At 35.1% G+C, this 23,009-nt stretch overlaps 1 protein-coding gene across 14 annotated transcripts in view; it reads right to left on the reverse strand.

The window, feature by feature from the left end:
* The window catches only part of SNX13 (sorting nexin 13), a 148,024-nt gene that overhangs the window by 63,547 nt on the left and 61,468 nt on the right, over nt 1-23,009 (reverse strand). For all 14 annotated transcript variants that reach the window (XM_063814063.1, XM_016957120.4, XM_518985.8 and 11 more), the window contains 4 exons: nt 19,597-19,718; nt 19,408-19,509; nt 17,456-17,544; nt 12,319-12,402 (listed from right to left, as the gene is read on the reverse strand). In XM_063814063.1, coding sequence (XP_063670133.1) covers nt 12,319-12,402; nt 17,456-17,544; nt 19,408-19,509; nt 19,597-19,718 — 397 coding nt within the window. The remainder of the gene's footprint in view (nt 1-12,318; nt 12,403-17,455; nt 17,545-19,407; nt 19,510-19,596; nt 19,719-23,009) is intronic.

Here is a 23,009-nt window from a genome sequence, read left to right on the forward strand (position 1 = left end):
CAATCTTCATAGATGACTTTAAGGGGTTCAAGACTTCAGTGAAGGAAGTCACCACAGATGTGGTAGAAATGGCAAGAGAAGTAGAATTAGAAGTGGACCCTGAACAATATCAACAATGTAAACTGAAAATAAAAGTCAAAATGTGGGAGGATTAAAGTTTAAAGTTCTTTACAATTTTCTTTGTTTCTTTCTTTGCAATCAAAGTTAATTTGTCATCAGTTCAAAATAACTTGTTATAAATTTAAGGTATCTTTTGTAAGCCTCATGGTAATGACAATCCAAAAACCTGTAATAGTTAAACTAAAAAGCAAGAAATTATACTACCAGAGAAAAATCACTTAACCACAAAAGAAGACAGTAAGAAGGAACCAAGAAGTTACAAAACAACTAGAAAATAGTTACCTCCTTACCTATTAGTAGTAACACTAAATGTAAGTGGACTAAATTCTCCAATTAAAAGACATAGAGCAGCTGAATGTAGGCCAGGTATATGGCTCACACTTGTAATCCCAGCACTTTGGGAGGTTGAGGTGGGAGGAGTACTTGAGCCAGAAGTTTAAGACCAGCTGGGCAACATAGTAAGACCCTGTCTCTACAAAACAATAAAAAAATTAGCCGGGTATGGTGGCATATCCCTGTAGTCCCAGCTACACGTGAAACTGAGTTGGGAGGATCACATGAGCCTGGTTGAGGTTGCAATGAGCTGTGATCATGCCACCACACTCCAGCCTAGCTGACAGAGTGAGACTCTCTTAAAAAAAAAAAAGAAAGAAAGAAAAGAAAAGAAAAAGAAAAAGAAAATTCACCTCAAGGAACTAGAAAAGCAATAACAAACCAAACCCCAAATTAAGATTTATAACAAAAATAAATGAAATTGAGACTAAGAAAACAATACAAAAGATTGAGTTGAAAAGTGATCTTTTAAAGGGAGAAACAAAAGCAATAAATGTTTACGCTAGACTAACCAAAAAAATACAATCAGAGATGAAAATGGATATACTACAACTGATACAACTGAAATATAAAGAATCATCAGAGACCATTATAAATAATTATGCTCCAACAAACTGGAAAACCTAGAAGAACTGAATAAATTCCTCACACATAAAATTACCAGCAATAAACCATAAAGAAATAGAAAATCTGAACAGTCCAGTAATGAGTAATAAGACTGAGGCAGTAGTAAAAGTATCCCATCCAAGAAAAGCCCAAGACCTGATGGCTTCAGTGCTGCTAAATTCTACCAAATATTTTTAAAGGAACTAATATTGATTCTATTCAATGTTTCCAAAAATTAAAGAGGAAGGAATACTTTGAAACTCAATCTACAAGCCCAGCATTACTCTAACACCAACACCAGACAAGGACACAACAAAAAAAGAAAACTACAAGCTCATCCCTGATGAACACAGACGTCAAGATCCTCAACAAAATACTAGTAAACTGGCCAGGTGCGGTGGCTCACACCTATAATCCCAGCACTTTGGGAGGCCGAGGTGGCGGATCACCAGAGGTCAGGAGTTCAAGACCAGCCTGGCCAACATGGTGAAACCTCATCTCTATTAAATATACAAAAATTAGTAGGGCATGCTGGCAGGCATCTGTAATCCCAGTTACTCGGTAGTCTGAGGCAGGGAGAACTGCTTGAACCTGGGAGGTGGAGGTTACAGTGAGCTGAGACAGCGCCACTGAACTACAGAGCAAGATTCTGTCTAAAAAAAAAAAATACTAATAAACTTAATTCAACAACACATTAAAAAAATTATTCACCATGATTAAGTGGGATTCATCACAGAAATGCAAGAATGGTTCAAGATATGAAAATCGATAAGCATAATACATGATGTTAACAGAATGAAGCACAAAAAACATTATCATTTCAATAGATGTTGAAAAGGCATTCAATAAAATTCAACATGCCTTCAAAATAAAATCTCTCAAAATATTAAGGTATAGAAGGAAAATACCTCAACACAATTAAACACCATATATGACAAACACACAGTTAACATCATATTGAGTGGAGAAAAGCTAAAAGCTTTTCCTTTAAGAACCAGGAGAAAAAGGATGCCTACTCCTACAAATTTTATTCAGCCTAGTACTAGAAGTCCTACCCAGAGTAATTAGGCAAGAGAGAAATAAAGAGTATCCTAATTGGAAAGGAAAAAGTCAATTTGTCCTTGTTTGCAGACCACATGAACACCATTTAGAAAAACCTAAAGATTCCAAAAAATGTTGCAGAATACAAAATCAACATATAATACTGAGTATCATTTCCATTTGTCATTAGTCAACAATCTGAAAAATAAATCAAGAAACAAATCACATCTATAACAGCATCAAAAATATAATTATAAAAATTTATTTTAAAAATGTGAAAGATACATAAACACTAAAAATTACAAAACAATGCTGAGAGAAACTACAGAGGCTTCAATAAATGGAGAGATGCCATGTTCCTAGATAAGAAGACAAAATGTTAAAATATCCATTCTTCCTAAATTCATCTATAGATTCAATGTAATCACAGTTAAAATTCTAATAGGTTTTTAATAAAAACTAAAAGTTTGATAAATTTTATGTGAAAAATAGTCAAAACAATCCTAGAGAAAAAGAACAAGTGTAAGAGACTCATACTGTCCCATTTCAATATTACGATAAAGCTAAAGTAATCAGAAAGTATGATATTTGCATATGGGTACACAAAGAGAGCAACAGAAGAGTCCAGAATCAGAACCAAACATATTAGAGCAAACTGATATTTTAGTAAGGTGCCAAGGAAATTACTTTTATGAAAAAGTCTTTTCAACAAATGGTGCTAGAATATCTAGATGTCTGTATTTTAAAAATCAATCTAAACTGTCATATTCCACACACATAAAAAATGTGAGATAAATCATAGAACAAAACATAAAAGTAAAAATTATAAAACTTAGCATAAGCAAATAACTTGGCAATCTTCAAACAAACAAGGATTTCCTAGAGAAGACCAAAAAAATAATAGCTGTGGAACCCAAATTGGGAAATTATGTTTCATCAAAACTTTAAAATTGTCATCAAAAGACATCACTGAACGAGAAAAAACACCAAGTCATAACCTAGGGAATAATATCTGCAATACATATATCTGATAAAGAACTTCTATGTAGAATATACGAAGCATTCTTACATTATTAATTTAAAAAAGATAAACGGGGAGAAAATGAGCACTTGAAAAAAGATACAAAACAGGCCAATAATCACAGGAAAAGACGCTCGGTATCATTAGTAATAAAGAAACTGCAAGTAACTACAACAAAATACCAATTCACACATACTAGAGAAGTTAAAATTTAAGATTGACAATGCTAAATGTTAATCAGAATGTGGAAAGACCAGAACTATAAAATACTGCTACTGGAAAGGCAAAATTATAATACAACTCTGAAAGACAATTTGTTCATTTCATTCTTTTTTCTACTGTGGTCAAAAACAGAAAAGATAAAATTTATCACCTTAAACATTTTAAGTTAACAGTGGTATAAACAGTTCTCTGATCTTTTATGTTGAAAACTGAAACTCTAGGTCCACTGAACAACAAATCCTGTTTGTTCTCTCCTCCCAGATCCCAGCAACCAACATTTTACTAAGAGTTTGACTACTCAAAGAGGGATCATGCAGTATTTGTCTTTCTGTGATAAGCTTATTTCACTTAGCACAGTATTCTCAAGGTTCATCATGTTGTAGGATATACAGGATTTCCTTTTTTTTTGTTAAGGCTGAATAATATTTTACTGTATGTATATACCACATTCTCTTTATGCATTCATCTGTTGATAGACACTTAAGGTTATTTCCACCTCTTGGCTACTGTGAATACTACAATCATGATTACACAAATTTCCCTTTAAGATCCTGTTTTCAATTCTTTTGGATAGAGACCTAGACGTGGGATTCTTAGATCATACGGTAACAATTTTGAGAAGAACCTCCAAACTGTTTTCCAAAGTGTCTGCACCATTTTACATTCCATCGATAGTGCACAAGAGTTTAAATTTTTCCACATCCTTGCCAATACCTGATATTTTGGTTTTTTTTCTTTTAATAGTGACCAAATGGTTGTAAGATAATTCATTTACTATTATGGTTGTGATTTGCATTTCCATAATGATTAGGGATGTTGCACATCTTTTCATATTACTGTTGGCCATCTGTATAACTTCTGTGGAGATATGTCATTACACTATTTTGCACATTTTTAAATACTTTTCTTTTTCCTGTTGTTGAGTAGTATGAGTTCTTTATATACGATGGATGTTAATTCCTAATCAGATATATGGCTTGCAAATATTTTCTCCCATTGTATAGGGTACCTTTTCACTCTGGTGATTGTTCCTTTGCTGGGCAGCTTTTTAGTCTGATACACTCCCACTCTCTATTGCTGTTATTTTTGTCTGAGCTTTTGGTATCATATCAAATAAATCATAATCAAATCTAAGAAGCTTTTCCCTTACATATTCTTCCAGGAGTTTTGTCATTTCAGATCTTTAATCCATTTTGAGTTAATTTTTACATGCAGGGCAAGGTTAAGGGTCCAACTTCATCCTTTTGCATGTGGCTATCCTGTTTTCCCAATACCATTTGCTGAAGAGATTATTCTTTCCCATTTTGTAGCCTTGATACAAATCTATGCAGATCATTTGAGTATGCACATGAGAACTTACTTCTCAGTTCTCTATTCTGTTCCACTAAGTCTACATTTCTATCTTTATGCCAGCACCATACAGTTAATTACTGTAGCTTTGTAATAGGTTTTGAAATTAGGAAGGGTGAGGTGCAAAGAAATATCATTGGGATTTTGGTAAGAATTGCACTGAATCGGTAAATTGCTCTGGGCAGTATGGCTGTCTTTACAATATTAGGTCACTTCATGAACACAGTATGTGTTTCCATTTATTTGTGTCTTTTTTTTGTGATGGGGTCTTGCTCTGTTGCCTAGGCTGGAGTACAATGGCACAATCACAGCTCACTGCAGCTTTGATCTCCTGGGCTCACATGATCTTCCCACTTCAGCCTCTGGAGTAGCTAGGACCACAAGTATGCACCACCATGCACAGATATTTTTATTCCTGATATTTCGTTGCACAGTACAATAGGGACCGCATTCTTGTTCAGCAGGAGAGCACCCCTTTCACCCCGCCCCTGCCAGAAATGTCAGGCAGCCATCAGGTGATGGGTTTGGCAGTTATCACACATACAGTTATCACACATACAGTTATCTCACACACACACACACACACACACACACACAGTGTGATAACTGCAAAAATAATTCGCAGCCCACACCAGGGAGAGGCAATTTCCTGATGGTCCACAGCTGTCACACTAAAGTAATCATTGGTCACAGGCACCAGGAAGTGGCAACTTCCCAAACAGATAAAAACACTTGAAATTGGTAACTAGCTTCCAATAAAATCTCAGGAAATAGTCAAGTGAGCTCAAGGATGTGCATTGAGAGACAAAATGACAGAGTATGACCTTCTGGTGGAATGCCCCCAGAAAAGTGAAGAAAGTCTCAGATGGACATGTGTACAACTTCCTAAACACACTGTGTGTGCTCACTTCCCAAGTGTAAGGAGGGCACCATGCATGTCGGCAGCCCACCCAAAGGGAAGAATCATGAGAAAAGGGATGCAAGATGCCAGAAGTGGACCAGTACATAAAATCGTAGGATCAAGGTTAAACAAGGCACTTGACCTCCAAAGTGCCCACTTGGGTCTCTTCCAGTGTACTTTCCTTTCTTTCCTGCTATAAAGCTTTTTAACAAACTTCCACTCCTGCTCTGAAACTTACCTCAGTCTCTTTTTATGCCTCACACCTCTCAGTCAAATTCTTTCTTGAGGAGGCAAGAAGTGAGGTTTCTGCAGAACCATCAGTAATTCAGCTATTTGCTGCCCCCAACAGTTTGAAATATTTTTAGAATATAGGCTAAGCCCACTCCAAAATGTTTTTACTATATACGTAATTACAGTTAATGCAGTTAATACATGCTCAGAAACAGAAAACTGAACACTAAAAAATATCTGTATAGAGACAGAGGGGAATAAAAATAATTCCCAATCCCATGAGTGAGAGATAACCATAACATTCTGTTCAACTTGCTTCCATTTTTGGACCAGAGTTAATAATTATATCCTGATTATTTAAGTTTAGTATACAATATCCATTTTCTGTACTACTAAACAAATTTTATTATTATTTACCCTGCCTGAATTTTAACTTAAATGTTTATAAATTTTGCATGTAAGTTTCTACCGCTTAAAAACATACTATTTTATTACATAATCCATACTCACTGCAAGTGAAATGAAATACATAAAAAAGAAAAATTACTACCTTTCTATTAACATTTCACTGTATATCCTATGAGAATTACAGTCATTAATAAGTATATTTTTCTAAAGAATGGGATATTTATCTAACATATATGCTAATTTTAGTTATCTTTTTCATGCAAAAGATATTAACAATTTTTCAAGTTCATAAAGATATACTATCATCACTTTAAATGGGTACATAGTATTCAATTGTATCAATGTGTTATTATATATTAACTAATCCCCTATTTGGGACATTGAAGTTGCTTTCCATTTTTTGCTACTATAACCAATGCTGCTATGAATGGTCTTAAATATACATTATTCGAGGAGGCCGAGCAAGGTGGCCAAGTAGAGCCTCCAGCGATCATCCTCCCCACAGGAACACCATATTAAACAACCGTCCATGCACCTTCATAGGAACCATAAAATTAGGTGAGTGATCACAGTACCTGGTTTGAGCATAATATCAAGGAAAGTGGCATTCACAAGGGTAGGAAAGACAGTCTCGCATTGCCTCCACCACCCCTCCCCTCAACCCTGGACAGCACAGCACAGAAAGAGAATCTGTGGGCTTGTGGGAGGAAGAGTGAAGTAAGTATAGAACTCTGCTTTGAAACTGAGAACTGCTCTGTCACAGCACAGGACAGAATTCCACTAGCACCCAGGGAAGGAGCATTTAGACCAGCCCTGAGCCAGAGCAGAATTCTCAGCTCAGGGGGAATAACTCGAATCCAGGTGGCTTCACTATGGGCTGACTGACGTGGCCTGGGGCACTAAATAAATATGAGTGGCAGTCAGGCCACAAGCACTGCAGTCCTAGGGCAAGCCCTGGTGCTACATACACTCTTCTCGGCGGTCAGTAGACTTCAGGTATGACCCAGTGTAACACCAGCTATGGTGGCCAGCAGAGTGTCTGTGTCATCCCTCCACCACTTCCAGGCAGTGTAACTCCAGCAAAGACTCCTTCCACTCAGAGGAAGGAAAGGGAGGAATACAGAGGGCTGTGTCTTAAAACTTAGGTACCAGCTCAGCCGCAGTAAAACCAAAAACCAGGCAGATTGCTGAAACCCAAGAATATTCATCTTTCCTCCTGGACAGCATTTCTAGACCCACCCTTGGCCAGAAGGGAAGCTGTTGCCCTGATAAGATAGACCCAGTCCCTAGCAGAATTCACAATCTGCTGACTAAAGTGGTCCTGGGCCATGAATAAATAGCAGCAGCAGCCAGGCAGCAGTGGCCACAGGCCTTAGGCAAGCCCCAGTACTGTGCTGCTCTGCAAGGTTTGAGGTGCAACTCTGCACAGTGCCAGCCATGGTGACCATGACAGTGTCCATGTCACTGTTTCCCCAACTCTAGGCAGCATTACACAGAAAGAGACCCTTTGTAATTAAGAGAAAGAGAGGGAAGAGCATGAAAGACTTTGTCTGGTAACCTAGGGAATTCTCCTTTATCTTACTGAAGTGCATCATGGCAGTGTATTTAGGAGTCTCCAAGAGTCACAGTATTCCTGGGCTTAGGGATCCCACTAGTGCTGAAATAGCATAGTGACCATAGGCTTAGGTTACAACATTCAACCCCTTTTGACTTCATGAAAAGCCCTCTCAACAAGGATGGTACAAATAAGCCCAGATTGAGAAGATTAAAATAAATAATTAACTCTTCAATGTCCAGACATTAATGAACATCTACAAGCACCAAGAACATCCAGGAAAACATCACCTCAAGAAACTAAATAAGGCACCAATGACCACTCTGGAAGTGAAGGAAATATGTGACCTTTCAGACATGAAATACAAAAGAGCTGTTTTGAGGAAGCTCAAAGAATTTCAAGATAACACAGAGAAGGAATTCAGAATTCTATTGAGAAATTTAACAGAGGCTGAAATAATAAACAAACTCTAGAACTGAAAAATTCAATTGATAAACTGAAAAATTAATCAGAGTATCTTAACAGCAGAATTGGTCCAGCAAAAGGAAGAACCGAGCTAAGACAGGCTATACGAAAACACATAGAGTAAAAAAGAATCTGAAAAAAAATGAAGCATACCCACAAGATCTAGAAAACAGTGTCATAAGGGCTAATCTACGATTTATTGGCCTTAAAGAGGATGTAAAGAGAGAGACTGGGTAAAAAGTTTATTCAAAGAAATAATAACAAAGAACTTTTAAAACCCAGAAAAAAACATGAATATCCAGGTACAAGAAGGTCGAAAAACACCAATAAAATTCAATCCAAATAAGATGACCAAAGGCATGTAAATCAAACTCTCAAAGGTCAAGGATAAATAAAGAGTCCTAAAAGCTGCATAAAGAAGGAAAAGAAGGAGAAGGAGAAGGAGGAGAAGGGGGAGGGGAAAGGGAAGAAAGGGAAGGAGGAAGAGGAAGAGGAGGAGGAGGAGGAGCAGCAGCAGCAGCAAATAACACAAAGGAGCTCTGATACGTCTGGCAGCACACATCTGAGCAGAAACCTTACAGGCCAGGAGGGAGTGGGATCATTCATACATTCAAAGTGCTGAAGGAAAAAAAAATGTCTTCCAACCTAAAATATATCCTGCAAATTTATCTGTCAACTCTGAAGGAGAAATAAAGTCTTGGCCAGACAAACAAAAGCTAAGGGATTTCACCAATACCAGATGAGTCTTACTAGAAATCCTAAAGGGAGTTTTTCAATCTGAAAGAAAAGCATGTTAATGAGCAATAAGAAATCATCTGAAAGTATAAAACTCATTGATACTAAGTACACAGACAACTACAGAATAATACTGCAACTGTGGTGTACAATCCACTCATATCTTTAGTGAGATGACTAAAACACAAGTCAACAAAAAATAACTGATAAACAAATTTAGTAAAGCTTCAAGATACAAAACGAACATACAAAAATCTATAGTGTTTCTATGTGAACAATTTGAAAAAGAAAACAAGAAAAGTAATCCCATATAATCACAAATAAAATATGTAAGAATAAACTTAACCAAGGAAGTAAAAGATGTCTACAAGGAAAACTGTAAAACACTGATAAAAGAAATTGAATAAGACACAAAAAAAATGAAAAGATGCTCCATGTTCATGGATTGGAAGAATCAATATTGCTAAAATGTCCATAGCACGAAAAGCAATCTGCAAATTCAAAGCAACCCATATCAAAATATCAATAACTTTTTTCACAGAAATAGAAAAAATAATCCCAAAATGTATTAATATATGGAACCACAAAAGACCCAGAATAGCCAAAGCAATCCTAAGCAGAAAAGAAAAAACTGAAGACATCACATTACTTGACTTCAAATTATACTACAAAGCTACAGTAACCAAAACAGCAGGGTACTGGCATAAAAACAGACACATAAACCAATGGAACAGAATAGAGAACACAGAAATAAACCCACACATTCACAGTAAATTCACTTTTTACAAATGTGCCAAAAATACACATTGGGGAAAAAAACAGTCACTTTAATAAATGGTGCCAAGACAACTGGATATCGATACGCAGAGGAATGAAACTAGACCCCTATCTCTCAGCATACAGAAAAACCAATTTAAAATGGATTAAAGACTTCAATCTAAGACGTGAAACTATAAAACTACTAGAAGAAAACAGTGGGGAAACAATCCATGACATTGGTCTGGGCAAAGATTTCTTACATAAGACCTCAAAAGCATAGGGAAGCAAAGCAAAAATGTACAAATGAGATCACATCAAGCTAAAAGGCTTCTGCACAGCAAAGGGAATGATCAACAAAGGGAAGAGACAATCCACAGAATAGGAGAAAATATTTGCAAGCTACTCATTTGACAAAGAAATAATAACCAGAATATATAAGGAACTCAAACAACTCAATAGGAAAAAAAAAAAAGAATCCCATTAAAAATGGGCAAAAGATCTGATTAGACATTTCTCAAAAGGTAACACATAAATGGAAAACAGGTTATTAAAAAATGCTTAACAGCACTTATCATCATAGAAATACAAACTACAATGAGATACTATTTCACTCCAGTTAAAATGGCTTTTAACCAAAAGAAAGGCAATAACAAATGCTTGCAAGAATGTAAAGAAATGGATAAAGAAAACATGGTACATACACAAAATAGAGTATTATTCAGCCATTAAAAAAAGAATGAAATATTGACTGAGGGACATTATGTTAAGTCAAATTAACCATGCACAGCAGGCCAAATATGTGGGAACTAAAAACAAAACAAAACAAAGACTGAACTCATGGAGATACAGTGTCAAATAATGTTTCTTTACCAGATGCTGAGAGGGGAAATAAAGAAGGAATGGCTAATGGGTATAAAACACAGTCAGACAGAAAGAGTAAGATCTACCATTCAGTAGCACAACAGGGTGGCTACAGTTAACAATAATTTATTGTATATTTCAAAATAACCATAGGAGTGGAATTGGAATGTTCCTAACACAAAGAAGTGATAAATGCTGATCTGATGGATACCCCAATTATCCTGATTTGAACATTATACATTGTATGCTTATATCGAAATATCACATGTACTCCATAAATATGTACAACTCTTACATATCCATAATTTTTAAAAATTAAAAACTTGTTAAAATTTTTAAATATAGATTGTCACAAATTTGATTATCACTTTAAAATAACTTCTTAGGAGTTCCTAGCCAAAGGAGACTCACTTTTTTATAGTTTTAATTGTGCAGATATGTGTATTTTCAAAGCTTTTATAGTGCCTAATGCAAAGTCTAAAAAAGTTCACAGAGGAAAAGAAGAATCAAGTTCCATGGTCTCCAGGAAAGGCTCCAATAGTACACAGTTAATAACAACTTTTGTCTGCAGGTACTACAATCTGGTCGAAGGGTAAACCTTTGCAACAACAAAAATAAAACAACAGCAGCCAGGCACAATGGCTCACACCTGTAATCCCAGCACTTCGGGAGGCTGAGGCAGGCAGATCGCTTGAGCTCAGGAGTTCATGACTGGCCAGGGTTACATAGCAAAACTATGTCTCTACCAAAAGTACAAAAAATTAGCGGGATGTGGTGGTGCATGCCTGTGTCCCAGCTACTTGGGAGGCTGAAGCGGGAGGATCACTTGAGCCAAGGAGGCGGAGGCTGCAGTGAGCCAAGATTGTCACTGCACTCTAGCCTGGATGAAAGAGTGAGATCCCATCTCAAAAATAAATAAATAAAAATAAAGTAAAAAAAAAAAATAAAACAATGGCAAGTCTGACAATGCCTAAGGGAAATCAAAGAACAATCAAGTAATTCTTTCTTAAGAAAGCTACACTGAGTTAAAAGAAGACAAATGTAGAGTAGAAATCCCAGATTTAAGAAAATAAATCAAAGATCTAGAAGTAGGTATCAAAGTATTCCCAGAAGGTGGCCCATTTACAATTCTTCCTTGACCATGAGTTTATTAAGGAAAAGGATACATTATAAAGAAAAAAAAATAGGGCTTGTGGACTTAGTAATAACTAAGTCTTTGATATGTCTGACAGAAGAAAACTATTGAGTTAACTACTACAGACACTAGGCAACTTACAGAAACATCTAGAATCCAGATCTTCTGGTTCTCATTCTACTATTCTGTCCTCCATATTTTCCCCATTATACAGTATAAAATGTGAGTTACATGTCAAGTAGTTCAAATCCCAAGTTGTATTTAAAAATCAAATAGTAGCCATTAAAAATACTCATCATCTATAGACACAGGTAGTAAAATATTCTATTTTTTTAAAGAAACAGTAGTAGCACCATAACCGCAAGGACGATAATCAACAAAATTCTTAAAGAGAATTTGGCCAACACATTCAAAATATAAGCAAATAAAAATATTGGAAACACAGAGATTACTTCAGAAACATTTTTACTTAATTTCTTTAATAAATTACTGCTTAAACACCCTATCTCCCAACTATATTTTTACATTTAAAAAATTATTTCTAAAACAGAGTTGTAATTTTAAAAGGCACCTACCATCCATATGACATACTGATTAATATAATCAGGATCACTGAGTTGATTTATTAATGGAAGAAGAATTCCTCGTGCAAGGATTTCCTGAAAAAAAAGTAAAAAACAAAAACAAATTTAATCTATTTCTGAAATCAACAGCATAATGTAAATATTCTAACACAATGCTGTTACTTAAGAAAAGTATGATATACATGTAACTAGAACTTGATAAGCAACACAGTCTTATAAAAAGATGAACTACTATGCCTCAGTTTAGATAAATGAGATTAAGTTACCTATATCAACTTGGACACATCTCCACAGTAACAACTGTGGAGTGAAATAAAGCAAGATGATACCTCTAAGTATGTTAGCATTGATGTCAATTTTAAAAAGACAAAATATAAGACTAACAGTGTTTATGGATTCACTTATCTTTATTAAAACTATAGAAACAGAAAAGAAAAGGGAAGGATACAAACTGATTTTAGAACTACTACCAAGGGAGGAAACGGCAACTACAGTACATTATCAACACTGGTTACATCTAGGTGGTTGGTACATAAATGTCTACTGTATTATTCTCTATGCTTCTCTGTGTTTGAATAGTTTCCTAATAAACATTTTTAAAATAATAGATATATTAATCGATTCAACATTCTCTAAAATCTACCTTCCCATTCTTTACAGTTGTTTATGTTCCTATGCAGAACAATTGACTGCAGAATCAATTACCCTATTAAATAAATCTTGATCATTCCAACAGAAATATGCTTGAAATACTCATGCCCTGTATCTATAGCATTTAACACTTGACATTTTCTCTGTAATTATAAGTCTTATATTTTTCTAATAGAGGCAACTATCTAGGAAACCTCCATATGAGTGGAACTGGTCAACTTATCTATTGAATTATTTATTCTCAAAAATATTTACCTTCCTCATCCCATCTTCTTAAGGTCATTGTTTTAAACATGGCAGGCATTTGATAAATGAGTAGAAAAAAAGAAACTAAGAATTTAGTAGATTGTATAAATACAATGATTTCAGCTGGTATTACCCTTTAGTGCCAGTAATATATAAATTTATGAAACCTAATTTCTTAAGAATATTGGGGGAGGTTAAATAACAATAAGCTTAACAGGATGTAAAATTTTTCTAAGTAAAGGATCACAGAAGGTGGTCTTTATTTTTAGTAAACTGTACAAGTCTCTTTTGTAAGCTGTACAAGTCTCTGCCAACTATTACCCCCATGATGAATCAGTATTTCCAAAAAGCACTAATGGAGGCACCAGTAATTTTTTTGAAATGTCTTTGGAGACACTTTACAGTCTGAAATGACAAAAAATTGCTTCTTTCAAGGTTAGTTTTAGTCTCCTACTTCTTCAAAATTGTATTTACGTATGTAATTCCTTCCTTCAAATTATGTCTCTGGCCACATGTTCAAATTTTAAAATGCACTTTGTTAGGAGAAAGTTTACTCACACACACACAGAGACACACACACACACACACACACACACACGCACACACACTTTCTCCAATGCTTCTTTTCAAAAGGAGAAAAAAACACCTGGGGAAAATTTTTGATTAAATTTTGTGTTTATTAGTTGGTGCAATGAGTCGATTTGTATAAGAAAACTTCTAATCTGTCACATTAAAGGGTTTGGTTAGTCAAGGGCTAGTCATATGACTCGAGGTCCTAGTGAGAGCTCTAAATATTCCAAGCAAGTAGCCACTTCCACATAAATCCTACTTTAAGACCACCAATTTTTAGAAGACAGCAATGTTTGTCAAACATGGGGCCTAAAAGATACAAAATCATTGAAGCCATATCTTTAAAGGAATAAAACATAGTAATGGCAAGAAAGTAGAGGCAATTAAATAGCAATTATCTCAAATACTGTGACTTACACAATCTATACAAAGTATCCGTACAAAGAAAATTAAAACTCTTTCATCTGTTATTTAATCTAAACAAAAATATCCTGTGAGAAATTTTAGAATTACTGACAAAAGAAAACAAAGAAAGAGCTAAAGGAAAAAAAACTGACTTGCTGAATGCATGCTCTGTAATTATCCTCACTTAATTAGATTCAACCAAAAAGTAATAAAATACTGGCCTAAAAGAGAAATTTATTTTTTAAAAATGTGCTCATTAAAATCCTACTTATTTTAAATAACTTCCTGTAGCAAGGCAGATTTTCATTCATGGCTCTTAGGAGTCAACTTAATCTTCAAGAAGCTGCAGTAGCATATGCACCACAGCCATCAAGAGGGTAAATGGGTTTCCTTTTGCATTAAAACTGATTGTCTGAGCATCTGCTATGTGCCAAGTATTATGTTAAGCACTAAGTATATACTTATGATAAATACAGATATAATCTCTGTCCTCATTAGAGTTACAATTCATCTGGGAGAAAGAGGTATCAAATTAACAACCAAATTACCATCTTAAAATATGGTAAATGCTATGAAGGAAAACAATTGGATACTATCCATAATAACAGGGAATTATGAGGGAGATTTAGATTGGGTGGTCAGGGAGGGCATCTCTAAGGAAGCGACATGTAGTGAGATATGAAGAATGAATACAATTTAGCTGATAGAATAAGAGGAATCGGGTTTTCTTTTTTTTTTTTTTCTTTTTTTTTGAGAGGGAGTCTGGCTCTGTCGCCCAGGCTGGAGTGCAGTGGCGCGATCTCAGCTCACTGCAAGCTCCGCCTCCTGGGTTCATGCCATTCTCCTGCCTCAGCCTCCCGAGTAGCTGGGATGACAGGCGCCTGCCACCATGCCCAGCTAATTTTTTGTATTTTTAGTAGAGACGGCGTTTCACCGTGTTAGCCAGGATGGTCTCGATCTCCTGACCTCGTGATCCGCCCACCTTGGCCTCCCAAAGTGCTGGGATCACAGGCGTGAGCCACCGCGCCTGGCCGAGGAATCATTCTTAACAGAGAAAAAAAGGACATGAGAGGCAGGGAGGAAAATGGCACTTTTGGGGGAAAATGCCAGTGTGGCTGGAGTATAGTGACCACTAACAAAGACTATCCTTGACCAAACTTAGGCTCCTCTGAATCCTCCACCCATTTATGCCTTAACCTTTGAGTTTCCATGTCTGTTCATCTTTTCATTGCAGTTTTAGCAAGAATTCTATCAAGTGGGTTTAGCCAAACCTCCCTCACCTTAAATTCCTCAGTCCCCACCCTTTGTGTCTGAACATCCCATCCTGCTTTCAACAAGAATCCTATTAAGTCTGTTTAACCAGAATTCCCACTACATCTGATGTTTCCTTTTAGTAATTTTCCATCCACTGATCCCCAGCCTGCTCCTTGGCTATAAATCCCAACTTGTTCTTTTTTATTCAGAATTGAGTTCGGTCCTAAACCAAGGTCACTTTTCCCCTACTGCAACAGTTGCTGGATAAGGTCTGTTTTTTACTGCACTTACTGTCCAGTTCTGGTTTTCCATGACATTGCTTGGCATGAAGGCTAGAGAGGTAAATAAGGCCACACTACATGCGAACCTATAAGCCTCCTGAAGGACTTGAGATCTGAAAAATTTACTAGATGATCATACCACTTACTAGGATGGAGAGAAGACTAAAAGGCACACAGGATATGGAGGTAAGAATAAGACTTCCACTTTGGACATTTCAGTTTTAAAAAGCTGTGAGTCACTCAAGTGGTGATTTCAAGAGGGCAGCTCAGAGTTGCCCGGAGCTCAGAAGGTAAATCTGAAATAAAGCTATAAATTTCAAACTCATTAGCATTTGGAAAGGCGTTTAAAGCCACAGTAATGGATGAGCAAGAAAAAGTCTTGGGACTTAAGATCTTGAATAATCAAAATTTAAGCAGAAGAGAAGTTAAGGAGTATAAACATGACTAAAAAGGAAAGCAAAGGTGACTAAAAATGAGACCAGTGACATGAAAGAAAGGAGAAAATAGAGTTTCAATAAGGAAAAGATGGCAAGACATGCGAAATAATGCTGAGATTCCACGTAACAGTAGCTGGCTGGAGTAATATGTAAACAGATTATTATGCCAAATGGATACTCTGCATGAACAAATGCTATACCTGACTAGTACTATCTTCCTTAAGTGGCAGATATGAATCTAGTGATAGACATCAAGGTACTTGCCACCCTTCATAATGACCAGCCCAAATAATTGGCCTTAACAATATATAGTTAACGTATCAGGCTCCTCTCATCAAAACTAAGCACTTTCTATTACTTCACATAAGTACCATTAACATACCTGAGAAGCACACTGAACCCCAAGCTAGGTAGATGTTAGGAAATTGTATGGTATTGCTTATAAACAATAACATGCAAGCATAAAAGCAAGTCCCAGGAATTGTTATCTATTTTGCAGGACAGACTAAAGAGATCATAAGCTTTTGTTTTTAGGAAAATTCAAAACTTTCACGTTACGCATTCAACCAGGACATGTTCTTGTGTAGCTAGCCTTTCTAAATCATTACCAGCAGCCAAAGACAAATGTTACTCCTTTAAATTTACACACAGAACTTTACTCTGAAGGTTAATACTCAGGGAATAACAAGTCCAAGACTACTATTCTCATCTGACATTAATTTTCCAATTGCTAAAAAACATAATCTTAACTGTACAGTTTTTAAAGTTTCTATCCAAAAATGTTATTTTTATCTAACCTGATTTAGATAACACTAGGGTATAAGAAAATTTAAAACAAACTTTTGTCATAACCAAAAACCAAAGCACCTAACTATCAGCCAGAGACTTCTGGGGGATTAGTGGGAGGTTTCCATGAACCTGAAGTTCCCCCGAAGCTTGGGTTTCAGGTGACCCTTTCAACACCATGTTCATAATAATGCTAAGACATTATTTAACTTTTCACTCTTGTTCTTTCATGTACACACAGTGACCTTTACAAAGTTACATAATGCTATGATGGTATCGAGCTATTAGGTAATGAAATACATGCTTGCATATTTTCATGTTTTAAAAATTTCTTAGTCTTCACTTGTGTAAATATTTTAAAGAAAACTCACATAAACAAAAGCTCTTTGGAGTCTTCAATAATTTTTAAGAGTGTAACAGGGTCTTAAGACCAAAAATTTTGAAAACTACTGCTCTACATTTTTTTACAGGTATGATTTGGTATGAGTTTAAGCTTACCCTGACAAAGTATCGCATGATCTTGTTCTGGAAATCTCCAGGAGGTAGCAATAAATATAGTAAGACCTCACACAAATCCCTTAGGAATCCTAAAAGTAGAAAAAGTAGCTATCATAACATTAGAAAATATAAAGTCTACACTTCCTCTTGATATATAAGATACATTTAAAAAGGCAGAAATAACCAGTTCCCTGGTTACAATGGCTTATTTTAGTAATTAGTACACATCAGTATTCATTAAAAATTCCTTCATTATTCTCCAAGTAGTAACTATTCATTAATCAACTTAATTTTTTTTAATTTTGCTGTTTTAACCAGTTCTTTGAATCATAAAAAAATTTCGTTACAAGTCTTTTTTCCCAAAATAGTTTTAGATGGACCAGGTACTCTGTAATTCTACCACACATTAATTAGATTTCCATACTTAAAAGTTATTCACACATTTAAAAATATAGCTGTAATTCTTCTTTCAAGAAGACACCTCCACCATCTCAGCAGGCTATAACAAAGGAAAAAAAGAGTATGCTCTTCTATTCTGCTGATTTAAGAGAGCTCAACTTACATAAAAGTATTGCACATCAGTATATCTATGTGTTACATTCTAAGTTACTGTAATATAAATTGACCCTTGAACAAAGAGTCTGAACTGCTCAGGTCCACTTATATGTGGATTTTTTTCAGTAAATATATTGGAAAATTTTTTAGAGATTTGTGACAATTTAAAAAACTCAAGAGATGAACCGCATAGCCTAGAAATATCAAAAAAATTCACAAAAAGGTATGCCATGAATGCATAAAATATATGCAGATACTAGCCTATGTGTTAATCAATTGTTTACATTATTGATAAGGGTTATGGTTAACAGTGGGCTGTTAGTATTTAAGTTTTTGGGGGTCAAAAGTTATGCACAGAATTCTGTCTGCACAGGGAGTCAGTACCCCAAACCCTCTCACTGTTCAAGTGTCAACTATACTTCTTAACAGTGCTAATAAACTGGCCATTAAAAGCTGAATTATACAATAAACATAAAAAGAAAAGGGAAAAGAAGAAAGGAAGAACAAAGAAATAAATAAAAATATTTAAAACATTTTCAAAATCTAAGAAAACAATTTCAACAACTAGAAGGGCTTTTCTATAGTTGTTCCTATGCTGACACTTTCTGGGAATATAATTGCATAAGTGATCCTCTTAATTTAAAACTGTGCCAATTAACAAAGACTTAATACTTGCAAAACTGGGAAGATAACGTCCTCAGCTAAAACTTGTCTCGTGTAAACTCCTACCAATAAAAGACAAGCCCGTTGAAATCTATAAATTTTATTTGAAATCACTGTATCATTCCCTTAGGAAATATTTTATGGTAACAGGTATACTTCTGAAGCAAAAATAATAAATTCAAGAGGAAGAGAAATTACTACAGATAAAAAAATTCAGTCATAAAATGTTTGTGTTTGCTATATTTTAAAAGTAGATTGGTAATTTCTTTTCTTTTTTTTAGACAGGGTCTCACTCTCGTCACTCAGGCTGGAGTGCAATAGCATGATCACAGGTCACTGCAGCCTTGACTTCCCAGGCTCCGGTGATTCTCCCACCTCAGCCAGCTAATGTTTCGTACTTTTAGTAGAGACAGGGTTTCGCCATGTTGCCTAGGCTGGTCTTGAACTCCTGGACTCAAGCAATCCAGGCCCTTCGGCCTCCCAAAATGATGGGATTACAGGCATGAGCCACTGCACCCAGCCAGGACCAGTTAATTATTAAAGATGACCTTTAAAGAAGAAAACAGAATCTGGAAACTACTTTTAAGAGTTACAAAATAAAATAAAATGAATAGCATCTTTACTATGCTACCTGCCCTAAGTAAGAATAATTTTACCCTTAGATTTTTTCACTGGTTCTGCTAACTTGACTCTAGCCAGCTACTATTGTCAAAAAAGTTAAATTAAAAGAAAACCTTCTTCATCTTTGGGGGAAGTGCACACTAGATCACGGCAAACCTCCTTCTCCATTTCAACTTCAACTTCAAAGAAGGTATCTACAAGATCTTCTGCTGTACCTAAAGAAAAACAATTCAAGATATATAAAATGATGAAAGGAAAACAGATTTTTAAATCCTAGTTTTCAAATGGAATAAAGATATTACCTTTCACTTGATCATCTTTCTCTGTTATTTTCTGTTGAGCCTTTCTGAATACTCGTAAGTGTGTGCCAAAGTCATCTACAATGCGTGTAGTAAAATAAGGTTGCCAGTCTATTTCTTTTGACCTTATAAAAAACACATTACATAAAAGGATTATATAAATGCTTTATCAGAAAATATAAATTCATTTTAATGACTACTGACAAACAACATGATTATCTGAGCCTGTAAATTTAAATTGAGATTTTCATTCATTATTACCTGTTAGTACTGTTTCACAAGATTCAAAGTAAATCAAATCTACTTCACTAAGTCTTCTAACAATATTACTTGAATTATTTTATGTGCCAAAGCTTAAAACTACTATCTAAAGGCTTAAAATAGAAAAAGAAATTAATTTTTTCCAGTTAAATTTGAAGTGAATCTGACAATAGTATATCATGTACTTTCTCAGCCCCAACATAAGAATACATAAGGAATTCTGAATAGTTTTGTTTGCTTTAAAAGAGCATTTCAAACATTTCTTGGTTTCTTCTGAACTCTTTCTGATTTCTCCACATTCGTCTTTTTAGCTATGCAACACATGTTCTGAACGTTCTGTTTGAATACACTAGCACTTAAAAACTTGGCCATGGCCAGGCACAGTGGCTCACGCCTATAATCCCAACACTTTGGGAGGCTGAGGCAGGAGGATCACTTGAGTCCAGAAGTTCAAGACCAGCCTAGTCGACATGGTGAAACTGTCTCTACAAAAATTACAAAAAATTAGCCAGGCATGGTGGCATGCACCTATAGTCCCAGCTGCTAGGGAAGCTGAAGTGGGAGGATCACCTGAGCCCAGGAGGTCAACGCTGCAGTGAGCTGTGACCACACCACTGCATTCGAGCCTGGGAACAGAGCTATCTCACCAAAAAAAAAAAAAAGCCTTAACCATTAGAAATAACTAATTACAAGGAAATGGTATAAAGAATGATGTAAAATATCACACATATAAAAGCCTTTAGAATACTCATGAAAAGGTGATTACTAATTTTAAGAAGTCACCTAGTACTCTATCTCAAAAGCAACAGACCTCAAAAGATACTGTTAATTCAGTATACCAGTGAAACAGGTAAAAAACACAATAGATAACTCGAAAACAATTTATATCTCTCCTTGGATTGGGTGATTTTTTAATATAATGTTCTTTTTCATAAAATCGCACTAAAATTAATTCACCCAGGAACATACCAAGTAGATAGAAAACAAAGAGTCTATTCATGAAGATGCTAGACAATGGAGGAACCAAAAAAGTATACCATAATTCATTATGGTAATTACCCACACATACAATAAAAAGGCTAGTGAAGATGCTGACTTAATTACTGTTACTTTTTGGGAAAAAAAAAAAAAAAAGCCTTAAAGAGTCAGTATGATGTTGAAAAATAAATGGCTGTTTTCAGGTAAAAAAATAAGTTATTAACACTAAGGTTTGTTGTATACATGAAACTAAAGAGAAAGCCGTAAGTATATGAACATGAAAACAAATTAACATAAAAAGGTGGATCCCTAAGCTCAGTAATCCGAGGATGAATTAATTAACATTATTTAGAATATAAGAGCCATGCATATAAGCATATAACTAAACTTGGTAACAATATTCAGTCTCAACATAAACCTAAAATAAAAACTTAAACCTAGCAGTCTCTAGAAACTCTTTTTTCTTATTTAAAAAAATAAATCACAATCTGTGTAAGCATCTTTCAAAAATCTTTACATGAACATTTATTCAAAATCATCCATACTTGAAAATTTTATAAAAACAAAATTTACTTAGTATAGGCCATAGCTCATTTAATCCATAAAAGGTTCATTGTGACAAATTTAGAAGAAAGCAGAATATATAATATTTCAAGTTACATCTGTCCTGTTTCATGGTACAATGCTGTTTATTTAATTTACTGAAACTTTCAAACAAAATAAATGTTACCAATTTAGAACACATTTTAAATCCATCTTGATTCATTATAGAGGATGTAATGACATTTTAAACGAATAAAATTATCAAGCAATGCAAATACATACAAATTATTTTAAATTTGATGTACAGATTTCTTTTTTCAATACAGAAATATGTTGAGGGTAGGAAAAATAGGAAAAACAGTACCGATATCTTATCTCTTTCTGAGGTTATTTTCCTTCTGCTTGACTTATTTCCACTGACATGCAAACTTAATATAAATCTCAAAAGAACTTTCTAGATTAGGAAGAACAATAGCACACTTCTTCCCATTTATAAATCAGGATATATACTAACAATTTCTAGTAATGTTTGTCTTAACAAAATTGGAAAATACTTTGATGACAGTGAAGTACTTTCTAAAATCATGACATGATAAATATGTAATAAATGCAATGTGAAAATGAGTAAGAAATATTTCATTTATGTAATAGCCATACTTCTACTGCATTTACGACATAGCTTTCTATTAGAGCTCTTAGTATCAATTATTCTTACATTATGCCAACAGTCAAAACTCTTTTTCATTTTGCTTAAAATATTCCCCCATATAATTCTTAGTCTAGTAAAACAACCGGGCTATTACATAATGCATCTTATTACCAACACTTGAGCTTTATTATTACTAATAAGCTGTAATTTCTTGAATTTAAAAATAAAAGAACACAATCCCTATATGACCAAAAAAAGTGATACAATTAACCCTAGCTTGAAAACATTTATAGTAGGCCCCTGAAGCTTATGTATCTTGACAGAATGGTTGCAAGAAAAAATTAAGAAGGTTAACTAGGAATGCAAACAACTAATGAAATTTTAACTGAAAGCACAAAAGCAAAACAAGACTATAAAGTGTGTCTCTCTGAACATAAATTTTGCATGCCCTCATCTCTGTCTCTAATGCTACCATCGTATCCCTCGCCACCATTCTACTTACAGGTCTCCCACATCCACTCGTTTCCCTTGCATTCCAATTTCCATAAAGCAGTCAAATTTTTAAAATAGGATATATACAGCTTTAAAACTGCAATAACACCCCATTATTATTAGGACTAAGCATAAACACCTTCTCTAAGATCTTCCATACCGGAAAGCCCTTGTGTATTTCCTCATCACCATCTATTTCACCCTCTCCCTTCCTCTTTGTTATGCAGATTCACAGGCTTTCTTTCCATTTGTCAAGTGCAAATATGCCCCTTTTACTCTCAGTGCCTCTGGACAGACTATTCCCTCTACCAAATTTGCTTGGCATTGCCTACTCTCCATAAATTTTCCTTCTCTCCCCCCATTCACTTGACAATTCCCACTTATACATTAAAGTTCATCTAAAATGTCAATTCCACATGCCAACCTTCACTGACCCCCACCCTCTCCACTATTCCTTCAGACTAGGTCCTGTCTCCAGTTATGCATTCTAATA

The sequence above is a fragment of the Pan troglodytes genome, chromosome 6 (assembly GCF_028858775.2).
Source record: "Pan troglodytes isolate AG18354 chromosome 6, NHGRI_mPanTro3-v2.0_pri, whole genome shotgun sequence".
Lineage (NCBI taxonomy): Eukaryota > Metazoa > Chordata > Mammalia > Primates > Hominidae > Pan > Pan troglodytes.